This window comes from Diabrotica virgifera, chromosome 7, assembly GCF_917563875.1.
Source record: "Diabrotica virgifera virgifera chromosome 7, PGI_DIABVI_V3a".
NCBI lineage: Eukaryota > Metazoa > Arthropoda > Insecta > Coleoptera > Chrysomelidae > Diabrotica > Diabrotica virgifera.
The window spans coordinates 143,048,383-143,069,269 of record NC_065449.1 but is presented as its reverse complement, the minus strand read 5'-3'; the positions used below and the strand labels follow the sequence as shown (position 1 = coordinate 143,069,269).

At 34.3% G+C, this 20,887-nt stretch overlaps 1 protein-coding gene across 5 annotated transcripts in view; it reads right to left on the bottom strand.

Moving 5' to 3' along the window:
* LOC114331285 (E3 ubiquitin-protein ligase HECW2) overlaps positions 1-20,887 on the bottom strand; it is a 955,949-nt gene that overhangs the window by 18,874 nt on the left and 916,188 nt on the right. For all 5 annotated transcript variants that reach the window (XM_050656276.1, XM_050656277.1, XM_028280809.2 and 2 more), the window contains 3 exons: positions 17,903-18,133; positions 4,314-4,580; positions 2,143-2,440 (listed from right to left, as the gene is read on the bottom strand). In XM_050656276.1, the coding sequence (XP_050512233.1) occupies positions 2,143-2,440; positions 4,314-4,580; positions 17,903-18,133 (796 nt within the window). The remainder of the gene's footprint in view (positions 1-2,142; positions 2,441-4,313; positions 4,581-17,902; positions 18,134-20,887) is intronic.

Here is a 20,887-nt window from a genome sequence, read left to right as displayed (position 1 = left end):
ACATAATTAAGGTAAATGTAATTATAGCCAAAAATTTTTTTTTGTTTTATGGCATAGACTTGGGTGTCAATTAGCCAGTCACAACTTTTTTGTTTTCTATTCATACATAAAGAAGGCAATGAGGTCCTTAGAGTTCCATAGCAAACTCTTCCACAGCTCCCTACTCATTTCAAAAGCTGCAGGTGACCGCTATGGACTATCCAAGTTGCTCACCACATTTTTCCATTATACATCTTCTTCTTCTTCTTTTGATCACAACTTTTTTTATGATTATTATTACTGTTATAATTTAAAAAAAATCTTTTATTACAATTAGTTGGCTGTAGTAATACTGGGTATCCTCAACGTCACATTGTCAGTTTAGTTTTGACGCCTTTCAGAAACAACACTCAATTTGCATTTAGTTGCTATCAACGAACTGTCAATACTGATGGAATAGGCATGAAGAAAATTAATGCCGCCAACATAAAAGAGAGAGGTCCTAGAGAGACAGAGAATTTTTCAGGTAAAATTTGACAGGCGGTGTAATTTCAGTTGCCTATATCAACTGAAATCGGGGAGAAAATAGACCTCATATTTTTTAAACTTTATTAATTTAACTTAATTTTTAAATACTGCCTATCAGCCCTGATACCAAGTTAAAAAAATATGAGGTCCATTTCCCCGATTTAAGTTGATATATTATACGGCCTGTCAAATTTTACCTGATTCTTTTCTGTCTCTCTCTTGTATGTTGGCGTCAATCTTGCTTCACTATTTGAATGGGACGGGGCCATTCCATCCGTATTGACAGTTTATTGGTTGCCATTCAATCATTGTAATGTAAACAACTCAATTTACATCCCACGTGTTGGGAAGGTCCATACCTTACCTAAGGGCATTATCCTGTTTCATCTATATCGATCCTATGGTGTTTTATTTAAGTATGCACCTTTAATGCAACTATATAATATATAAAGGGTTTTTACCCCAATATTTATTTGGTGGCTCAGCTGGCATCGTGGCATCCAATCTGTAAGTATAACCAACTTGCTTAACCTTAGTCAAAATTTAAATATCAACTTTGCATTCATTAAAACAGTTATACTTACTTTTAGGTTTTAACACTGATGATGATTTTTTTATAAAATCATTTTTTATAAAAATTTTATATCTTTTACAAAGGATTTTTTCCAATTTTTTTTCAAATTTAACATGTTAATTTCACCAAAAAATACGAAATGCATGGTTATAACAGCAAATCCAATAAGATGTAAATTGGAGCCGGAGGGACAGATAATAGAACAAATGATACAGTTTAAATATCTATGCATCACACTATCTAGTTACAGAAAGCTCGAAACAGAAGTAAAAGATCAAGTGAATAGAGCAAACAGAGCCGCAGGTTGCCTGAATGACACAATAAGGAGAAATAAAAATATTGGAAAAGAAATGAAAGGCAGAGTTTACAAAACAGTCATCAGACCAATAATGATATACGCGGCAGAAACACGAGCTGACACAGAGGACAAGACTGCTTGAAACAGCCGAGATGAAAGTCCTTCGAAAAATCGATGGTAAGACACTATGGGACAGAGCTAGAGGTACAGATATACGACGCAAGGTGAAGAACATTACTAAGTGGAGAAAAATTAATAACTACAGACGAGTAGAATGCAATTACCACATATAAGCCGAATGACAACAAATAGAGTCAAAGTAAGGAGGCGAGAGACGGTTCCCCAGTAGGAAGACGAACAGTGGGAACACCACCAAAACGATGGAACGACAACTTACTGGAGGCACATTGAAAAGACAAAGTCATGTCGATACAAAAAAAAAAAAGATTTGCCCTATTATATGCATAAACAAGTAATTTAATCATAAGTTGGATGAGTAAAAATATTGAATTTTTATCTATCTTGAGTATGTGAATAGAAAGTAGTGATTTGATATGTTGGTACGTACATAATGTACGCACATAATTTTGAAATTACTTGTATACATGATTTTTGGATACATGAAAGCAAGAATATTAAAAATACACAAAAATAATCAAAAATATTAGAAATGAATTTAAAAGACAGTTTTAACAGTTTTATTTGATTGGTTTTTCATCTGCTTCAAATGAACATCTAATTTTTTGATATAGGTACAACTTACCTTTTTGTTTTTCTCAGTCACGGGCACGTTTCTCCCTCCAGGTTTTAATTCTCTCTCTAACACCTGGCCAAAAACCTCCTCAGTTACAGCGAACGTCAGTTCTAACTCTCCTTGAGTGGATACGTCGTGCTCTTTGATCCACTGAAGGCTTTGGTGAAACTCAAAATCGAGGCTTTCTAGATCCGATAACGCTACGGGAAGCCTCAGCAACGCTTTGTAAAAAGGTCTAGTAAAGAAAGCATCTAGAAGGTACTGATGGACTAGAGCTAGGCCCAAAACACGGCCACTGAACCTAAACCTAAAATAAAATAAAAATGTTTGTTTTACTTTTTCGTAAATTAAACTGAGTCCAAGTAGAGCAGTCAATGAGGGAGGGTATTTGGCTCCGAATTCCATCCTACTACATCGATTTACTTGATATTTTCATAGTAAGTAGGGAATAGCTCAAGAAACAAAGTCTACCCTATATACTATAGCGCTTTTATATTAGGGGCGGCTCCCACCCCTTCTCGGGGGTGGACAATTTTTTGATAAAAATAACCACGCAAGTGGCTAGAGAACCTAATTCGAAGCAAAAACTGTTCTATAATTTACTTTTGAAAACTTAATACTTTCTGAGTTATTCGTGGTTGAAAATTGGCCATTTTCATTGAAAAATGACATCTTTTCGAACCGTTTTTTTGCGAATACATTAAAAGCTATGCATATAACTAAAAAAACTATATAAAATATTTTTTTAGCTTATAAAAAAACAAAGAGACTCGTTCCTTCATAAATTTTCTAGTTATAATACAAAGAGAGATATGGTAGGTGAAAAGAGTTTTTGAAGTATGTTTTTTTTTGGTGCATGCTCAAATCGGTGTATTCAACGGTCGATTTTAGGTGTATAATATAATCCTAGCAATACGTTTTGTAGTGCTTGAAAAGACCTTTAAAATGAACAATATTAAATGTCGAGTACATTCAAACTAAGCGAGATATGCTGCAAAAAAATTGATGACTAATGAATTTTAAGAAAAAATGAGAAGTATATTTAACCCCTCATCCACCAGAATTTAAATGCATCGTTTTCCTTCTACAGCACCTTTTATTATAGTGTTATTTCTATGTTCAAAAAGTTAGACAAGTTTAAAATGGTTTTTGAAAAAAATAAGATCAACTTATAGAGCGCATTTTTAAATTTTCTTAAAAATCTTCCTTTTTCTCCATGTAACTCGAAAATGATAACGAGATGCGAAAAAAAGATACCGTACAAAAATGTAGGGTATTTTTAGATAAAAATTCTATTTTTGTTTTTCATTACTGTATTTTTTATAATTTTCAAGTTACATGGAGAAAAAGGAAGATTTTTAAGAAAATTTAAACATGCGCTCGTTAATTTGATCTAATTTTTTTTTTCAAAAACCACTCATTTAAAACCCGTCCAACTTTTGAACATAGAAATAACACTATAATAAAAGGTATTGTAGAAGGAAAACGATGCATTTAAATTCTGGTGGATGAGGGATTAAATATACTTCTGATATTTTCTTAACATTCATTAGTCATAAATTTTTTTTGCAGCATATCTCGCTTAGTTTGAATATAATCGACATTGAATATTGTTCATTTTAAAGGTCTTTTCAAGCACTACAAAAGGTATTGGTAGCATTATACGCCTAAAACCAACCGTTTCTGTTATTTTAAGTTGAATACACCGATTTGAGCATGCACCAAAAAAAATTTCTTTTCACCTACCATATCTCTTTTTGTATTATAACTAGAAGATTTATGAAGAAACAAATCTCGGATTTTTCATAAGCTACAAAAATGTTTTATATAGTATTTTTAGTTAGATGTATAGTTTTTAAGGTATTCGCAAAAACCGCTAGAAAAGGTGTTACGTTTCAATGAAAATGACAAATTTTCAACCACGAATAACTCAAAAAGTATTGAGTTTTAAAAAAAAAGTTTATAAGAGGTTTTGCTTAGAATTAGGTTCTCTAGCCGTTTCTGTGGTTATTTTAACCAAAAGTTTTCCACCCCCGTGAAAGGGTGGGAACCTCCGCCAAGATAAAAAGCACCATAGTATATAGGGTAGACTTTGAATTAGGACATAAGAATTCGGAGGTAATATATTCTTAATATAAAATCAAATTACAATTATTATAAAATATTTTTATCAGACTTACCAATCATGATAGTTATCGACGAAGGCAGACATGGGAGAGATCTGTACAGTATAAGTATCATTAGCTGAATACTCGAACAGACCATAGTAGGGATTGAAAAGTTCTCGGGAAAGCAGAAAAAAGAATTCTCGAGAAGGCCCTCCGTAATCTAATCCTTCTTCATTGTCCCACACCACGCACAATTTTCCTTTTTGAAGCTCTTTTTTATTTGCTGACATTATTCTTCGGAAGGCGTCCTCAAGAAGATGGTCCCTTCGGATATGGAGCCTAAAAGTTAAAAAATAAATATTTCAATAAATAAATTAAGAGCTTCAAACAATAAGTATACTATGATGTAATTTATTTTTAGATATCGAGTCATACCAAACAAAATAACTAAATTATTGGGAATTAATAAAATTCAAAATTGTTACAATTGGTGAAGAAGGATCAACAACTTAATGTACGCAGATGATACAACACTTTTTTCCGAATCCTTGGAAGAATTCACGAAGCTTTTAAAATGAATAGAACGAGTGTGTTTGGAAGCAAGGCTATCCATAAATAAATAAAAAACACAGATTATGATCACAGATAGAAGAAATAACAACTACCCAGAAATTGTCAGAATCAATGACATCGAAGTGGTAAATCAATTTGTATATCTGGGCACCCTCATAACTAATTATTCCGAAGGAAGCACCAAAGAAATAAAAAGGTCAGCCAGGGCCAAGGGAGCAATTAGAAAACTCAGCAAAGTATGAAAAAGCCACATCGCCAATCTGAAGGATACCAATCTTAATCTGAGTTTTTGTGATATAGACGCGTGTGAAATGTTTTGCTGGCTAAGAAGTATATGGACCACATTAGAAAAGAGGTCGGAGCTTCACCAAACCTTTGTGTGTCCAAACCAAAGTTTAGAAAGACAGATCTATCTCTCAAAATATCAAAATGAGACTGGTAAATGCCCTTGTATTCTCAATATTTCTATACAGAGCAGAGACTTGGACTCTTCGCGCATGCGAGCGCCAAAAAATTGATGCCTTTGAGATGTGGTGCTGGAGAAGAATGCTGCGCATACCTTGGACAACTCATAGGACAAACGTTTCCATTCTAAACCAACTCCATATTAAAAAAAAGGCTGTCCACAATATGTCTGCAAAGAATTCTGCAATTCTTTGGTCACGTGGTTCGCAGAGGTGACGACAGTTTGGAGAGATTAATTGTTTCTGGAAACGTTCCGGGGAGAAGATCAAGAGGACTATCACCAACTAGATGGTCTGAAAAATAAAGCATTCAGCTGGAAACTCATTCTGCGAAGCTCTTAGAGCAGCTGAAGATAGAGACCAATGGAGAAACATTGTTAGGAATATTGGAAGAAATCACGATCCTCAGTAATGGGGAAACGACGAGAGAGAGAGAGAGAGAGAGAGAGAGAGAGAGAGAGAGAGAGAGAGAGAGAGAGAGAGAGAGAGAGAGAGAGAGAGAGAGAAAGAGAGAGAGAGAGAAAGAGAGAGAGAGAGAGAAAGAGAGATCCGCAAAGCCGTGCCTTATTCGGAAATAATGTTGTTAACTGTTTTTCAGGAATGAGTTCCAGATACTCCAAAAGTGTATTCCTCGGAGGTTTGGTAATCTTGTTATCATAAGGTTCTCTCTCTTCATCAAATATGCCTTCAACAAAGCCTTTGAACTCTACACTCTTCTCCAAAGTCACCATATGTCGATTTGATACTTTTTGGCCAAAATAGAAGCTTTTTCCCTGATTTCTTCATTGGAAATTAACGTTTTTTAAAAATCCAAGTTCTTCATTTCCAGTTGTTTAAAAATTCAAGTTTTTCATTTAATTCTGAATAAAGCCTGTCAATAACAACATTGAACGTATTAATCTTTAAGTCTTCTTTGCCATTATAGTGGAGCTCAGTGGATTTACCTTCTTTGTCTTCGCTAGGGAGAGCTTTTTTTGCGGGCATCTTTTTATTTCACGAATGTAGGTTTCATTTTTAGACAACTCTTTTCCTCTTTTTTCACAGGAATCAAAGTTGTCTATCAGACTCAATACGTACTCCTTTAGAGATTTGTATATGTTGCAAGTCACATTCAAGTCTGTAGCAGTATTTTGTAATGTTTTGCTACTCTTTTCAAAACGTTGTAAAATACCATACCACATGTTCAGTAGAATAGCATTCTCTAATTTGAAAAATTGTTTACTGGTTACATTAGCTTCAGCTCGGCTCACATTTATTTCCCCTGTATCCGCTAATATTTTTTTTACGACTGCATCGTAGTAGCTCCAGTAGTTAACTAAAATAGCTTTTACAGCATGCAATTTGGCATCTTGTAACGTTTAATCTTTTTGGAAGGAGTTTCTTTTCGTTATTGCTATTTTTGACAATGTTTTCCAACACGGCTTATCTGGAAGTAGATGTACTCATGAAAACGTAAAATTCTTGAATAAACATGAATAGTTTTGTTACTGCCAAACAACAATCAGTCGCATGTATGCCTACTAGATTCAATGAATGAGCGGAGCATGGAACATACTCAGCTAAATTGTTAAGTTATTTTATTAGAGCTTGTAAACCTATATATTTGCCTGAAATATTCGAGGCATTATCAAATGACTGGCCTCTCATATCGCAATTTTGGAACACAAAAATTTAATTTTTTTACCAAAAATTTTTTTTTACAAAACGCTGCGGCCCCCTTTTGCTTGCGGCCCTAGGCTGCGGCCTAGTCGGTCTAGTGGTAAATCCGGCACTGAATATACCATATTAGCCACGCTATAATTTTTAGACTTATAGTAAACAAACTATTTCCTATGCTATTTCCATAATAGCTGATTTTAAACCTATTTTTAAACTTAAAATCCATATCAGTTATTGATTTATTTGCATATGAATTATTTGGATTGTTTACGAATAATAAGGAAATGTTTTTTAAAGAAATCGATTTTTCAATTTCTTATGAAAGCATTTATGAAAATATGCTGAATAAATTCACTGAATTAAATTATATTTTTTTCCCATCCACTTTATTACCAATCGCACCAGAGGTGGGATCACAATGAGTAGAATTCTATTTTGCTGACGTCACGTTGCCTAGCAGCCGTCGATGCTCGCATTTTAAAATTCGTTTTGTGACGTCAGTAAAATAGAATTTTACCGATCGTGATCCCACAATCCCACCCCAGACCCCTCTCATATTTTTCATTTCTTAATATATGATCAAAATAGCTCATTTTTCTTTCCTTCGTGGTGTTGAGTATTTCTTTTTCCTTTTTCATCTGTCTTAATGTTTCCGTGTTTATTACGTGTTGGGTCCATGATATTTTCCACATTTTTCGATAATACCACATCTCAAAGCTGGCAAATCTTTATTCAGCTGCGTCCGTAATTGTCCATCCATATAAAAGGACCGAGATTAAGTAGCATCTCATCGTAGTTCTTATTTCTATTCTCAGTTATCCATTGCATAATACTTATTGCTTTCATCTTATTAAAAGCGCTCTGGCCATCTCAATGCGTCGATTTATTTCAAGGCTGCAGTCCCATTGTTCATTTAGCTCACATCGGAAGTAATTGTATCCGGGTACTTTCTCTAAATAAAGCCTTTCCTTTAACGTAGATTGTTTAGTCTTCAATCTTGTTCGTACAATCATGATTTTTGTTTTTTTGTTCACGGCCCTTCCATATCTCACGCAGTACTGCGTAGTGAGACCAACCAAAATTTGCAGCCCTTCTCTGCTGTTCGTAAGGATTATTGTAGCGTCTGCATATCTGAGATTATTAACTATTCTTCTTATTATAGGGCGTTGGCGAATTATCTTAAGGTCAGACGTCTGTCTTATGTTAGGCCGCACCTACATTGGATCCGTTTTTCTCCGATCAGATGTATCCGAGATGAAAATAATAAAATACTAATTCACGAAAAGGATGTCAAAAAGAGATGGAGAAAGTATTTTGACAGTTTATTAAATGAAGAATTTGACACAGACAGCCTGTGGAGTTAACGGAGACAGTAACAGCAATGGTTACCAGAATAACAAACGGGGAAGTGGCTCAAGCGCTTCAAAAAATAAAGAAAGGAAAAGCAGTCGGACCAGATGATATTCCTGGGGAAGTATGGAGAGCATTGGGAGAGACAGGAATAAGTTGGCTAGCAGGTCTATTTAATAGAATTATGGAAGTTGGACAAATGCCAGACGAATGGAGAAGCAGTATATTAGTACCTGTCTACAAAACAAGGGAGACATACAACAATGCACAAACTAAAGGGCTATAAAACTACTTAGCCACACCATGAAAATATGGGAGAGAGTAATTGATAGACGGATACGTGAAGAAACCGAAATATCCGATAATCAATTTGGCTTTATGCAGGGCAGATCAACAACAGATGCGATTTTCATTGTAAGGCAACTGATGGAAAAATACAGGAATAAAGAGACCAACGCTCATATGGTATTCATTGATCTTGAGAAAGCATATGATAGAGTTCCTCGAGAGATTCTGTGGTGGGCTCTCAATAAGAAAGGAGTCCCTGGCGAATATGTAAAGATTGTGAGAGATATGTATGAGGGAGTAACGACTAGTGTTAGGACAGGTGTGGGAGAGACTGATAAATTTCAGGTGAAAGTAGGATTGTACCAAGGCTCGGTGCCTAGTCCTTATTTATTCTCATTAGTTTTGGACCAGATAAGAGCGAAACTACAGGGTAGTATTCCATGGTGCCTAATGTATGCTGATGATGTAGTGTTAATAGGAAATAGTGAAAGAGACTTAGAACAAAAACGGAACAGTGGAGATAAGCTCTGGAGGAAAAAGGTTTAAAACTTAGTAGGACAAAAACAGAGTATTTGGAATGTTCATTTAAAGATGGAGTTACTACAAATAAAATGGTATCTTTGGATGGTGAAATGATTGTGAAAAGCAATAGTTTTAAGTACCTAGGATCGGTATTACAGAGTAATGGAGAAATAGATGGAGATGCATGCAGTAGAATTAGGGCTGGATGGATGAAGTGGAAAGAAGCGAGTGGTGTGTTGTGTGACAGAAAAATTCCAATGAAGCTGAAGGGAAAATTCTATAAAACAGCCACAAGACCGGCTATGAGGCACGGAACTGAATGTTGGGCAGTGAAAAAGAAAGAGGAACAACGAATGCAAGTGGCGGAAAGGAGAATGCTTAGATGGATGAGTAGAGTGACAAAGAAGGATAAAATTAGAAATGAGTATATTAGGGGAAGTCTAGGTGTGGCACCAATTGATGCCAAAATGAGAGAGCATAGGTTAAGATGGTTTGGTCATGTTCAACGTCGAGACGTTAATCACCCAATACGAAGAATAGCTGAAGTGCAGATCCCTGAAAGGAGTAGGAGAGGAAGACCAAAGAAGACATGGGGGGAGACGATAAGGCAGGACATGTTGGTAAAGGGGATTAACATTGATATGACCCAAGATAGAATTGTGTGGAGAAAGGCAATTAGGGAAGCGGGAAGCCGACCCCGCATAGGGATAAGGCAAAGAGAATGATGATGAATGATGATGATGAGATCAGATCCGATCCGATCTGATAGTCGGCACCTACATTGGATCCGTATTTCTCCGATCAGATCAGATCCGATATAGACCGATTTTCTGGCGAGGGTGCCTACATTGGTTCCGTTAACTTCCGACCACCGACAGTAAGTTCCAATGAAGATGTGTTAATGTGTTGGCTGTTGTTGGAAAACAACGTTTTTAAAAGACGTAGAAAAAAACGTAGATGGATGCATAAATTTAATAAAGACAGATCCTCAGGAGAATTTAATATAAACAAAAATCTACGTAACTATCCTGATAAATTTAAGATCCTATTTTTTCGTCACAAGAATGTAAAAGAATTCATGAGAAAAGTAAAAATACATTGATTTATTACAAACTAGCCTTGTGTTGGCACGTATTAAAAAATATTCTTATATAAAAATATATAGTAACACATAATAGGTAGTATAATAATTATACTTCCGGTTTTATCACAAAATGAGCAGTAATAAACTTCGGTTCTCTTTGTAAGGTTTTATCCAAGATTATTTTGGCAATTTCAAAGACACGTAGTACCCGTTAGAATTTTATAACCAAAGTGAAATGGACCATCCCATTAAAACTATTTACCTAGAGGGACAGAATAGGAAACGATAATTGTTTCCTATTCTGTGCTAGAGGTATTAAATTTTCTACCTATAAATAAAGAGATTTTGTAAACCTTATATTCAAGACATTATAAAATATCTATCTTGTAGAGACACATATTACAAAATTAAATATTAAGATTTGGAAGCTATTTATGTATTGTTGATTTATTTCATGAAACAGTTAAAACAAAAAATTAAATTACTTATATGCAAAAACCGGAATGAAACCAAACACTTCTCGATGAAAATAAGAGAAGCTACTCCCGACGTCGGCCGATATCGGATCTGATCTGATCTGATCGGACAAAAACGGATCCAATGTAGGCACCTCCATTTAATACTATGGGTTTATTTTTTAATCCGACGTCGGCCGACGTCGGATCTGATCTGATCGGATCGGAGAAAAACGGATCCAATGTAGGTGCGGCCTTATGCGGCATGCAAAAGCTCGCCAGTATCATACGCCTGTGTAGTTCTTCATATTTCGTAGCCACGACATTTTTTTGCGACCTACTCCTCTATTGTCCTCAATCTTTTCTTGAATGATTAGTTGAGGGATTGCGTATTTTTTCCCTCTTTGTATATGGCCCAGGTATTCAATTTTTCGTACCTTGATCAAGTTGAGCAATTCTCTAATGTTCCGTTAATTGATATGCCTTCATTGATGTCTGCTAGTGCCTCTTTAAACACCTCTGCTGAGCACATATTAAAAAATAGAGGGGATAGGGGAGAGTTGGACAAAACGGGATACCATTCTTGTTTACTTTTACTATGGAAAATATGTTAAAGAAATTATCATAATATTATTTTTTGTAGGTATAACATTTATTGCAGCACACAAAACGCATATCTTTAGCTATTTTTAATAACTGGAAAATAGTAAAAAAAATATTTATTAAAGTCCTACACATCCCGTTTTATCCAACCACGGTTGGATAAAACGGGATAGGTTTATAATATCTAATTGTTTGTATAAAATTATCTAAAACTTAATTTATGTCTAAATTAAGTTGTAACGTTACAAACGTCACATCTTTGATATTTTATTTTTAAATAATTATTTTATCTTATTTTCTTTAATATTTCATTAATCATTATCTTCTTCTAATTGGTTTACCCATTTTCCCCTTTAAAAATCGGTTGGCGCTCTCTTTTATTACCTTCTTTTATTATCTTCTATTTAATATATCTCTTTCATTTAAATCATCATACTGAACATACCTCGTATATTCATACTCTCCAAATATCTGTATTTTCAATACGGAACATGCCGCTACTTCATAGTACTTGGTTGTCATTTTAAACGTCGTTTTCAATGACAGTGTCACTTCATCGACTTGACCCCCTACTCCCTGACATACACTGGAAGGGAAAAATTAATCCTTAAAAAGGCATGTAATTCGAAAAATAAATCATTTCTATTTCAACAAATCATCTTCCTCTTGGGGTGAGTTACACATAGTTCTTTTTTAATAATTTCTTACAGTAATTATATTTCTCCGTCGAACAGTTTTTCTAATGTTTTTTTATCTAACCTTCAAATGTTCAACCATGTGTTTGATTTCTATATTTCTTTTCATCTATTAATATGCACGTTTAGTAATCAGAATTTTAACTATTCTCATCTAAATTCTATGTAATTTACCCTTGCCAATTACTATTTCTGAATACTATTTGGCAAAGGTATATTTTGGTTTTTCTTCTTGATGATTGATATGTCTCTGTTTTATAGTTTTTTGGAAAGAGATCAACCTTTCCCTCTTCGGGAACTTAAGCCTCACATCACCGGTGATGCACACTTGAAGGCGAAGACAATGACATCCAGACTGCACAACCACCACCTCTAGCTGCAGGGGCCTTGGGCCGAAGATCCGCCCAGGCCTACGAGAAGTCTACAACAGCAGAACCATACGACATCAAGAAGATACCATCAGCTACCAAAAGCCATAAGTATAATCCAGAATTGTTAGTTTTTGGCAAGAATTTAAATACATTTGTTAATGCAATTTACTAAGTCATTTTATTTATTATATCTTTATGAACAATAAACATGATTAGTTAAAAACTATGTTTTGTTTGCTTCCATTCCAATTTTCATAATTCATATCTGAGGTTAGGACAAGACGAACACACACCTGAGTGACTGAGCTAAGCTAAGGGTGTGACGATGGCTATCTTGGTTAGTTGGGGTAATATTTTCGAATATTATTTCAATTAGCTGGGTAGTCCATTGCATTTTTCGTTACACTGGCCTAAAAAATATGTTGTTCTTCTCTGCAAATTGTAATAAAACAAATGGAAGTTCTGTCCGACAAAATACATGGGGCGTTTTCGTAATCTGACATTCCAAATTTTTAAACTGTTCCACAATTAAAACTTTCCCTGTTAAAGTGCTCCCGTACATCTAAGTTTGTCCGACCAGACACCGCACATACCTACGTCGATTTAATGGATTTACGCGGCCAAAATTATTTTACAGCATACTTCCACTTAGTATATTCTTTCACGGTTTTTGCTCTAAATTTTAAAGAACCGCTTGGATCAAGGGCGGTCATGCCCCCCCCCCCCCCCAAAGGTGGCAATGCACCTTAAATAAACTTGTCTAGTAACACAGGATAATGTTATGTTAATATATTTTAAATTATTTACTCTGTAAATTAATTATTTTGAATGGATTCACATACGGATTTTGAAATACCTAGATACTGCAATCTGTAATAATGATAATTAATCATAATGCCTGTCTCTTCAACTCTGGTTACGCCAATGCAAGTGCATCGCCTCCCGCGCGAATCCCGACACCGGCGACGTCCAGTGTAGAAACAGAAACATAAGAATGCCTATGTACATATTTTTTTATGGAAGTTATATCGTTGTGTATTGTGTAGAAATTTGAACGTTCTGAAGTATCTATCGTCTACCCGATATACACTATCGTATCGTAGTTATAGAAGGGACATAGGTGCAGTGCACTATATATATTGCCGGATTGTAATCATCATTTTATTCCAGGGTGACAGGTGAGTAAAAATCCATAGATAGGTTAGGAATAATTTTCTGTTTGCTAACGGAACGAATACATCAGCAATGAGTAAATAATACTCTGCAGTTTTCTCTCGTCCAGCGCAGATGTTCGCTATATAGGATGCTATTTCGAAATACAAAAGTTAATAGATTCCGATTTGAACGAAAAGTGACTGCAAATTATTATTAGGCTCAAATTAAAAAACCTGGGCATATCCATCTCTCGTTTGGCCGGAATCACAAATGTTCTTTTTTTTTTCAGAAAATGAAGAGGGCAAACAATACGAATACGTTGAATTCGTATTTTTCTGTTGTTCCGAAGAAAGTAATTAAAGATGTGGGTGATAATGGGTCATCCCGGTCATCTTCCTCATCGTCTTCTCAACAGAATCTCGTAGTGCCAGAACGACTTACAACAGTATCAACATTACAAACATCAGTTAATAATGAAAATACTCTAAAGCAAGTCGCTGTAGAAAAGTCCAATGAAGTTAGTAACTACGACATTGGTCGAGTTGTTGATGGTTTGAGTGGTTTGGGAGACTTTCAAAAATATAATTATTTGAAAAATACGTGGGTTCCGGAAAAAAACTACTCATTTCCATTTTCTGAACATAACAAAAATAACAAGTTAGTTAAGCGGTACTTGAGATACGATCATCTCCCAAAATATAACTGGATTGCGCTTTCGGACTTGAAGAAAGGACTTTTTTGTAAGCACTGTACTATCTTCGCAAATTCAGGTGGTAAAAATAAAGCAACAAGTTTGCAAAGTTTGGTTACCACACCAGTTACAAAATTTGCAAAATTATTTGGAATGGATGGTGTGCTAGATAAACATAATACAAATCGATATCACATTGAAGCGGTTTTATCGAGCGATAATTTTATAAAATGTTACGAAAACCGATCTTTAGATATAAGAAATTTGATAGATAGTGCTCGAGCCAGGCAGATAGAGGATAATCGAAATCGGCTCAAACCAATCATTCGATCTATAATTTTTTTAGCCAAACAATGTATACCTTTCCGTGGCCATAGAGACGACGGGCCATTGTTAGAAGAAAGCAATGTGACAAATAATGAGGGAAACTTCCGAGAGCTTCTTCGATTCAGAATCGAAGCAGGAGACAAAACTTTAGAAGAGCATTTAAGAAACACGTCGTCACGTGCCACATATATTAGCAAAAGAACGCAAAATGAGTTGATTGAATGTTGTAAAGACGAAATGTTGTCTGTTATCGTGAAAAAAATTAGTGATGCTAAATATTACAGCATTATGTTTGACGAAACTACTGACATAGCACATGTTTCCCAAATGTCGATTGTTATTAGATACTTAGAAGGTAACAACGTGCGGGAGGATTTTGTGTTATTCATAGATTGTCATTCTGAGAACTATGAGCTCAGTCCCGATACGTTGGAACCGGTTTTGAATGGTACTATTTTAGGAAAATCAGTGATAAAACAAGTTCAAAAATTTCGTTTACCATTGGAAAATTGTGTAGGAATTTGTACAGACGGATGCAGCGTAATGACATCAAAACAACAAGGAGCCGTCCAAGAAATTCAAAAAGAAATGAATATAGCTGTACGATGTCCATGTTTCAATCATGCTTTAAATTTGAGTTTGTCGAAATCATCAAACGTTCAATGTGTGAGAAATGCTGTAGGGGTAATGAAGGAAATAATATCTTTTTTCAAAGCCTCCTCTAAACGCAATTATGTCCTCAAACAAACATTGGGTGATCAGCTCTCTGGATTGTGTGAAACGCGATGGGTAGAACGGCACGACTCCGTTCTGCAGTTTAAAGCATCGATTGAAAAAATTTTGCAAGCTTTGAATTTGATTTCCGAATGGAACGAAAGAGAATCTTCCAGTAAAGCTAGGACGCATATACTTGCGATCTCATCAAATTGCAGCTTTATTATCACTTTGTTTTGTCTAAATGAAGTACTCGCAATAACGTTACCTCTGAGCAAATTATTGCAAACAAAAAATTTGGCTATAAGCTCTACACAGAATGCTGTTCTAAATACGCTGCTTGTTTTGAAAGACAAACGCAACAATGCAGAAACAAATTTCAATGCTTTGCTTAAAGAAATAATGCCATGTCTAGAAAATTTGAATATAGATTTATGTATTCCAAGAGTGAATAAATTCATGAAAAATCGACCTAATCCAGATATTCATTCCTCCACAGAATACTTTCGAATAACGATATATATTCCTTTACTTGAAAGTATCATTTCCGACATTGAGTGTCGTTTCCAGCAAGAAACCATGGATGTATTTAATCTGCAAATATGTGTTCCTGCTATATTAATTCATTCAAATGAAGATGACATCCATTCCGCCGTAGAAATTTTGATTGCAAAATATGGAAGTTTGTTTGAGACAGTTAGAGACGTGCTGAGTCAACTTTTATTGCAGAGCTACATTTATGGAAAATGAGATGGAAACACAGCAAAGAATCGGAAATTCCGAGCGATGATCTAAATGCTCTCATACAATGTGATGAAATGATGTATCCAATCATTAATAAAATTTTAAAAATATTGTGTACTCTTCCAGTAAGTGTTGCATCTGCAGAGAGGAGTTTTTCAGGACTGAGAAGACTTAAGAGTTGGCTGAGGGCCAATATGGGTGAAGAACGGTTAACTGGCCTTGCACTAATGCATGTCCACAAGGACATTGTTATTAACGAAGACAATATAATAGAACGTTTCGCTAAAAGTGGAGTGAGCCGAAACATAGAGTTCGTCATGTAGAGTATTAGTTTTTTGTTTATAATTTCATTTCATTCGAGTTATTGTTATTTTCTCTTTTCAATATATAAAACATCCCATTCTGCGTTTTGTGTCTGTATTGAAATTGAGAGCTAATATCTAATTGTACAAAATGCCCCCCCCCCCCCCTGAATTAAGATATATGACCGCCCTTGGCTTGGATTGACATGAAATTTGGCATACCTATAGCTTACATGTCAAAGAAAAAAAGTGATATGGTGCCAATGTGTGCTTTTGCCCTGGGGGTGACTTTCACCCCCTTTTGGGGGTGAAAAAATATATGTCCAAAATAAGTCCGGAAATGGATAAACTGACTAATTTTAAGTAACTTTTGTTCTATAGAGCTTTTTCGCCAAGTCAACACTTTTCGAGTTATTTGCGAGTGAATATGTTCATTTTTCAACAAAATAACCACATTTTTAGACGGTTTTTCGCAAATAACTCAAAAAGTAAGTATTTTGTCGAAAAAAACGTTCTTAGCAAAAATATAGCCTATAAAAAAGTAAAAAAAAATGGTGTACACGTTAGGTCTGTGGATCTCGTAAAACCAGAGTTATAGCCAATGAAAAATAGATTAATATTCACCAAATTTCAAATAGAATATTTCGACGTGAAATATCCAAAAAATTTAGCACTTTTTGGGAAAAACCCATTATAACTTTTTTAAAGTGTTTAAAAACTTTATTTCTGTGTTTACAAAAAGTTTCTAGCATTAAATTTAAGCAAGTTACTCTCAAAATAAAGTTGGTCCCTTTTGTTTTTGCAAAAAAAAATCGGGAATACCACCCCCTAATTAGCAACTTAAATGAAATTAATCGTTAGCGCTCCACAAATTATTTTACTTATGTTGTGTTTATATGATCTGTAAGTTTTATCGATTTAAAGTGTTTATTTTTGAAAAAATTTGGTTTCAAAGTAAAATTTTTAAAAATTTAAATTTTGAAAATATGCTTTTTTTCAAAATAACTTAAAAATTGTTAGAGATACCAAAAATCTCGAAAAACAAAAAAAGTCAGATTTGCTGTTCTGAATATCATGTATTTTTTTGTTTTTCTGTTAGACAAAAATTGATGTTTGCACTTGGGAAGAGTCCTGTGTTGCCCTGGGTAACATCCAGGCATATCTAGAACATCATTTGCATTTTATATAAACATGTAACATAACATAATCTTTTACATTTAAAGGGTTTTTACCCAACACATTTTGGTGGCTCAGGCATGCTATTTTTTGGCTTTTAGAACACTGATAATGGATTTCTTAATCAGAAAACGTTTTGTCTTGTGACCCTTATTTAGGGTATTTTAAAATATACCTTTTACAACAAATCTAGTATTTTTGTGATTTATGGTATACAGCCAGCTACAGGAAGTTTATTTTCCTCGTGGATTTTTTAAAAAGAAAGAAGATTACGCAAATTAACATAGAATATTAACAAATTAAATGTTAGCTCTGAAGAATGTTAAAAATTTTGTTATTTTTTTTTTGTAGTCAAATATAAAATAATGGTGGATAATGATTTTTTTCGCTTCAATAAACTTCTGAACTGGTGAAAGTAACAACATTTAAAATTTTAGTTTACTATTAGTACTCATTAGTTTAGTATCACATGCTTGAACGTAACTTACTTGAACTTTCCGGGTCCTTGTCCGTATCCTTTGCTCTCCAATTTCCTGTAAAAATTCCTGAGCTTAGCTTCGAAGTCCCTCTTGTGAGGTGCGGTGACTCTATGCCTACTCAGACCTGGAGAAGCTATGGGAGATGGCTGTGGGGACCCCCGAGGACTTCTGGCGGTAGAATTGGCTCTGTTGTCCACCGTCATCGCAGGCACATATGACATTATCTCCTGTTCGAAGAGGCTGGAAACAAAAAAGAGCATAATAAGTACACACAGTATACAACAAAAAATATAAATAATGACATATTTATTTTAGTTTATTTCTACCAAATTTTTATTTAATGCGTATATGAACATTTAAACCAACGTGGAAAGAATAATTATATGAATTCGTGTTTTTATGGGAAAAGTAAGGGTAACATATGACTCAGGTTGTATTGATTTACAAAGAGGGTGAGTATGCAAATTCTAACAGGAAATAAGTAATTAGCACCCTTTTTGAACTAGGTATTGATTTAATACAGTTGGGTGGTATTAGGTTTAGAAAATTAAGTCTTAACTTGGTAGTCAATAAGGATAATTCTAGAGTGCTATGTATTAAGAGTATAAGTCAAAAATGAAAAATTTTTATTAGGACTTTTCAAAGTCTTTTTTACCACTGAAGAAATAACTATTACAACTAAATATGAAAATGGTGACGAAATATGATTAATAATTAGTAATTAATTATTTTACTTTCTACTTTGGTAATACTTTATTAATTATATAATTCAAAATATAGAAGAATCCCGAAAAATCTTTTTTATGACTTATACTCTTAGTACATAGCACGTTAGAATTAATCTCTAGCTAAGTGCTTTAATTATAAATTAAATCACCAATTAAAACACTATCCGCCAACAAATTTTAATCATTACATTATCATTTACGAGTCGTTTATTAAAAAAAGGAAATTTTTAAAAGATTAGAACAGAGAGAAAAATAAAAAATTATGGACCACGCTTGTACCATCTAGCTCGGGTACGTTGATGACATCGTATTGATAACCAATAAAAAAGAAGAACTGTTTGAAATGATGAAAGAACTAAACATAGTAGCTGGAAAGATAGGCCTTAATATGAACTACAGCAAGATCAAAGTCATGACAAATATAGATGAGGACATCACAATCAGGATCGGACAAGATGAAATAGAACAAGTTCACGATTATATATTTGGGTCGAATTATAAAACTTAACAAGAAAAACCAAACAGCAGAGATCAAAAGACGAGTTAGATTGATATGGGCGGCATTTGGCAGAGATATCCTCAACATCTTAAGACCTGTTCTTCTCTAATCTTACTCCCTGTTCTCACTTATGGTTCCCAAACGTGGACTTTTACAAAAGCAAACATGGACAAAATCATAAAAACGCAAAGAGCAATGGAAAGAAAAATGTTGCACATAAGATTGATAGATAAAAAGAAAAACGAGTGGATAAGAGAGAAAACTAAAGTGAGGGATGTTAGACAAGAAGTTGCAAAATTGAAATGGAAATTTTCCGGACACAATATAAGACAAAAAGAAGACTAAAAGAAGATGGAACAAAATTCTTTTAAATTGGAGACCGTGGGAATATAGACGATGCAGAGGAAGGCTTCAAATGTAACTAAAATTTACGATTATAAACAATAAGGGTCATTTATCGAGATAAAAAATATACTATCTTTTTAGTTGGACCAAATAATAATTTTTAAGAAAAATTCATTGGAATCGGTTATGTGTATGTAATGCAAGTACAATGCCAATTATGTATTGTCAACTACATATTTGCAGATATGATTGTGTTACTTTTGAAAGGTACCATCTACCATCTACTCAACTTTAGGTACCTACACTCGCTATAATAGAACGAAAAAAATAGACTATCAGCCTAAGTACTAACAAAAATAGACAAAATTTTAACCGCTATGTTTGAGAGTGTAACGTTGCAAACGTCACATCTTTGATATTTTATTTTTAAATAATTATTTTACCTTATTTCCTTTAATATTTCATTAATAATTATCTTCTTCTATTTGGTTTACCCATTTCCCCTTTAAAAATTGGTTGGCGTCCGTTCTATAATAGGCAACCCTATTTACATTGTATCATCTCTTGTGTTCCATGTTCGTTATTTCAAATTTCGGTCCAAGGTTCGTTGTCATGTCATTTTAATGACAGTGACAACCCCCATATCTCATTCTCAAAATGGAGGGGTAATGTTTTAAAAGGCAGAGCAGCTTCAAAAATAAATCATTTCTATTTCAACAAATCTTCCTCTTGGGGTGAGTTACATATAGTTTTTTTTAATAATTTCTTACAGTAATTATATTTCTCCATCTAATAGTTTTTATATTGTTTTTTTATCTAACCTAACTTCCAATGTCAGACCATGTGTTCTGATATTTTAGTTTCAAATAATTATCTTTTAATTTACATGTATGCACGTTTAGTAATCAGAATTTTAACTATTCTCATCTAAATTTCATTTGATTTATTCTTGTCATCTGCTACTCTTTCTGACGATTAGAACGGCAGATGGCACACGTTGGTTTTTCTTCTTGATGATTGATATGTGTCTCTATTTTATAGTTTTTGGGAATAGAATAAACCTTTCTCCCTCCGGGAGCCTCCAAGCCGTCAACATCACCGGTGATGCACACTTAAAGGCAAAGACAAGATGACATCCAGACTGCAACACCTAACATCTCCAACTGCAGAGGCCTAGGGCCGAAGATCCGCCCAGGCCTACAAGAAGTCTACAGCAGTACCATACGACATCAAGAAGATACCATCAGCTACCAAAAGCCGTATAATCCAGAATTGTTAGTTTTTGGCAAGAATTTGAATACATTTGTTAATGCAATTTACTAAGTCATTTTATTTATTATATCTTTATGAACAATAAACATGATTAGTTAAAATATATTGTTTTGTTTGCTACCATTCTAAATTTTCAGAGTTCATATCTAA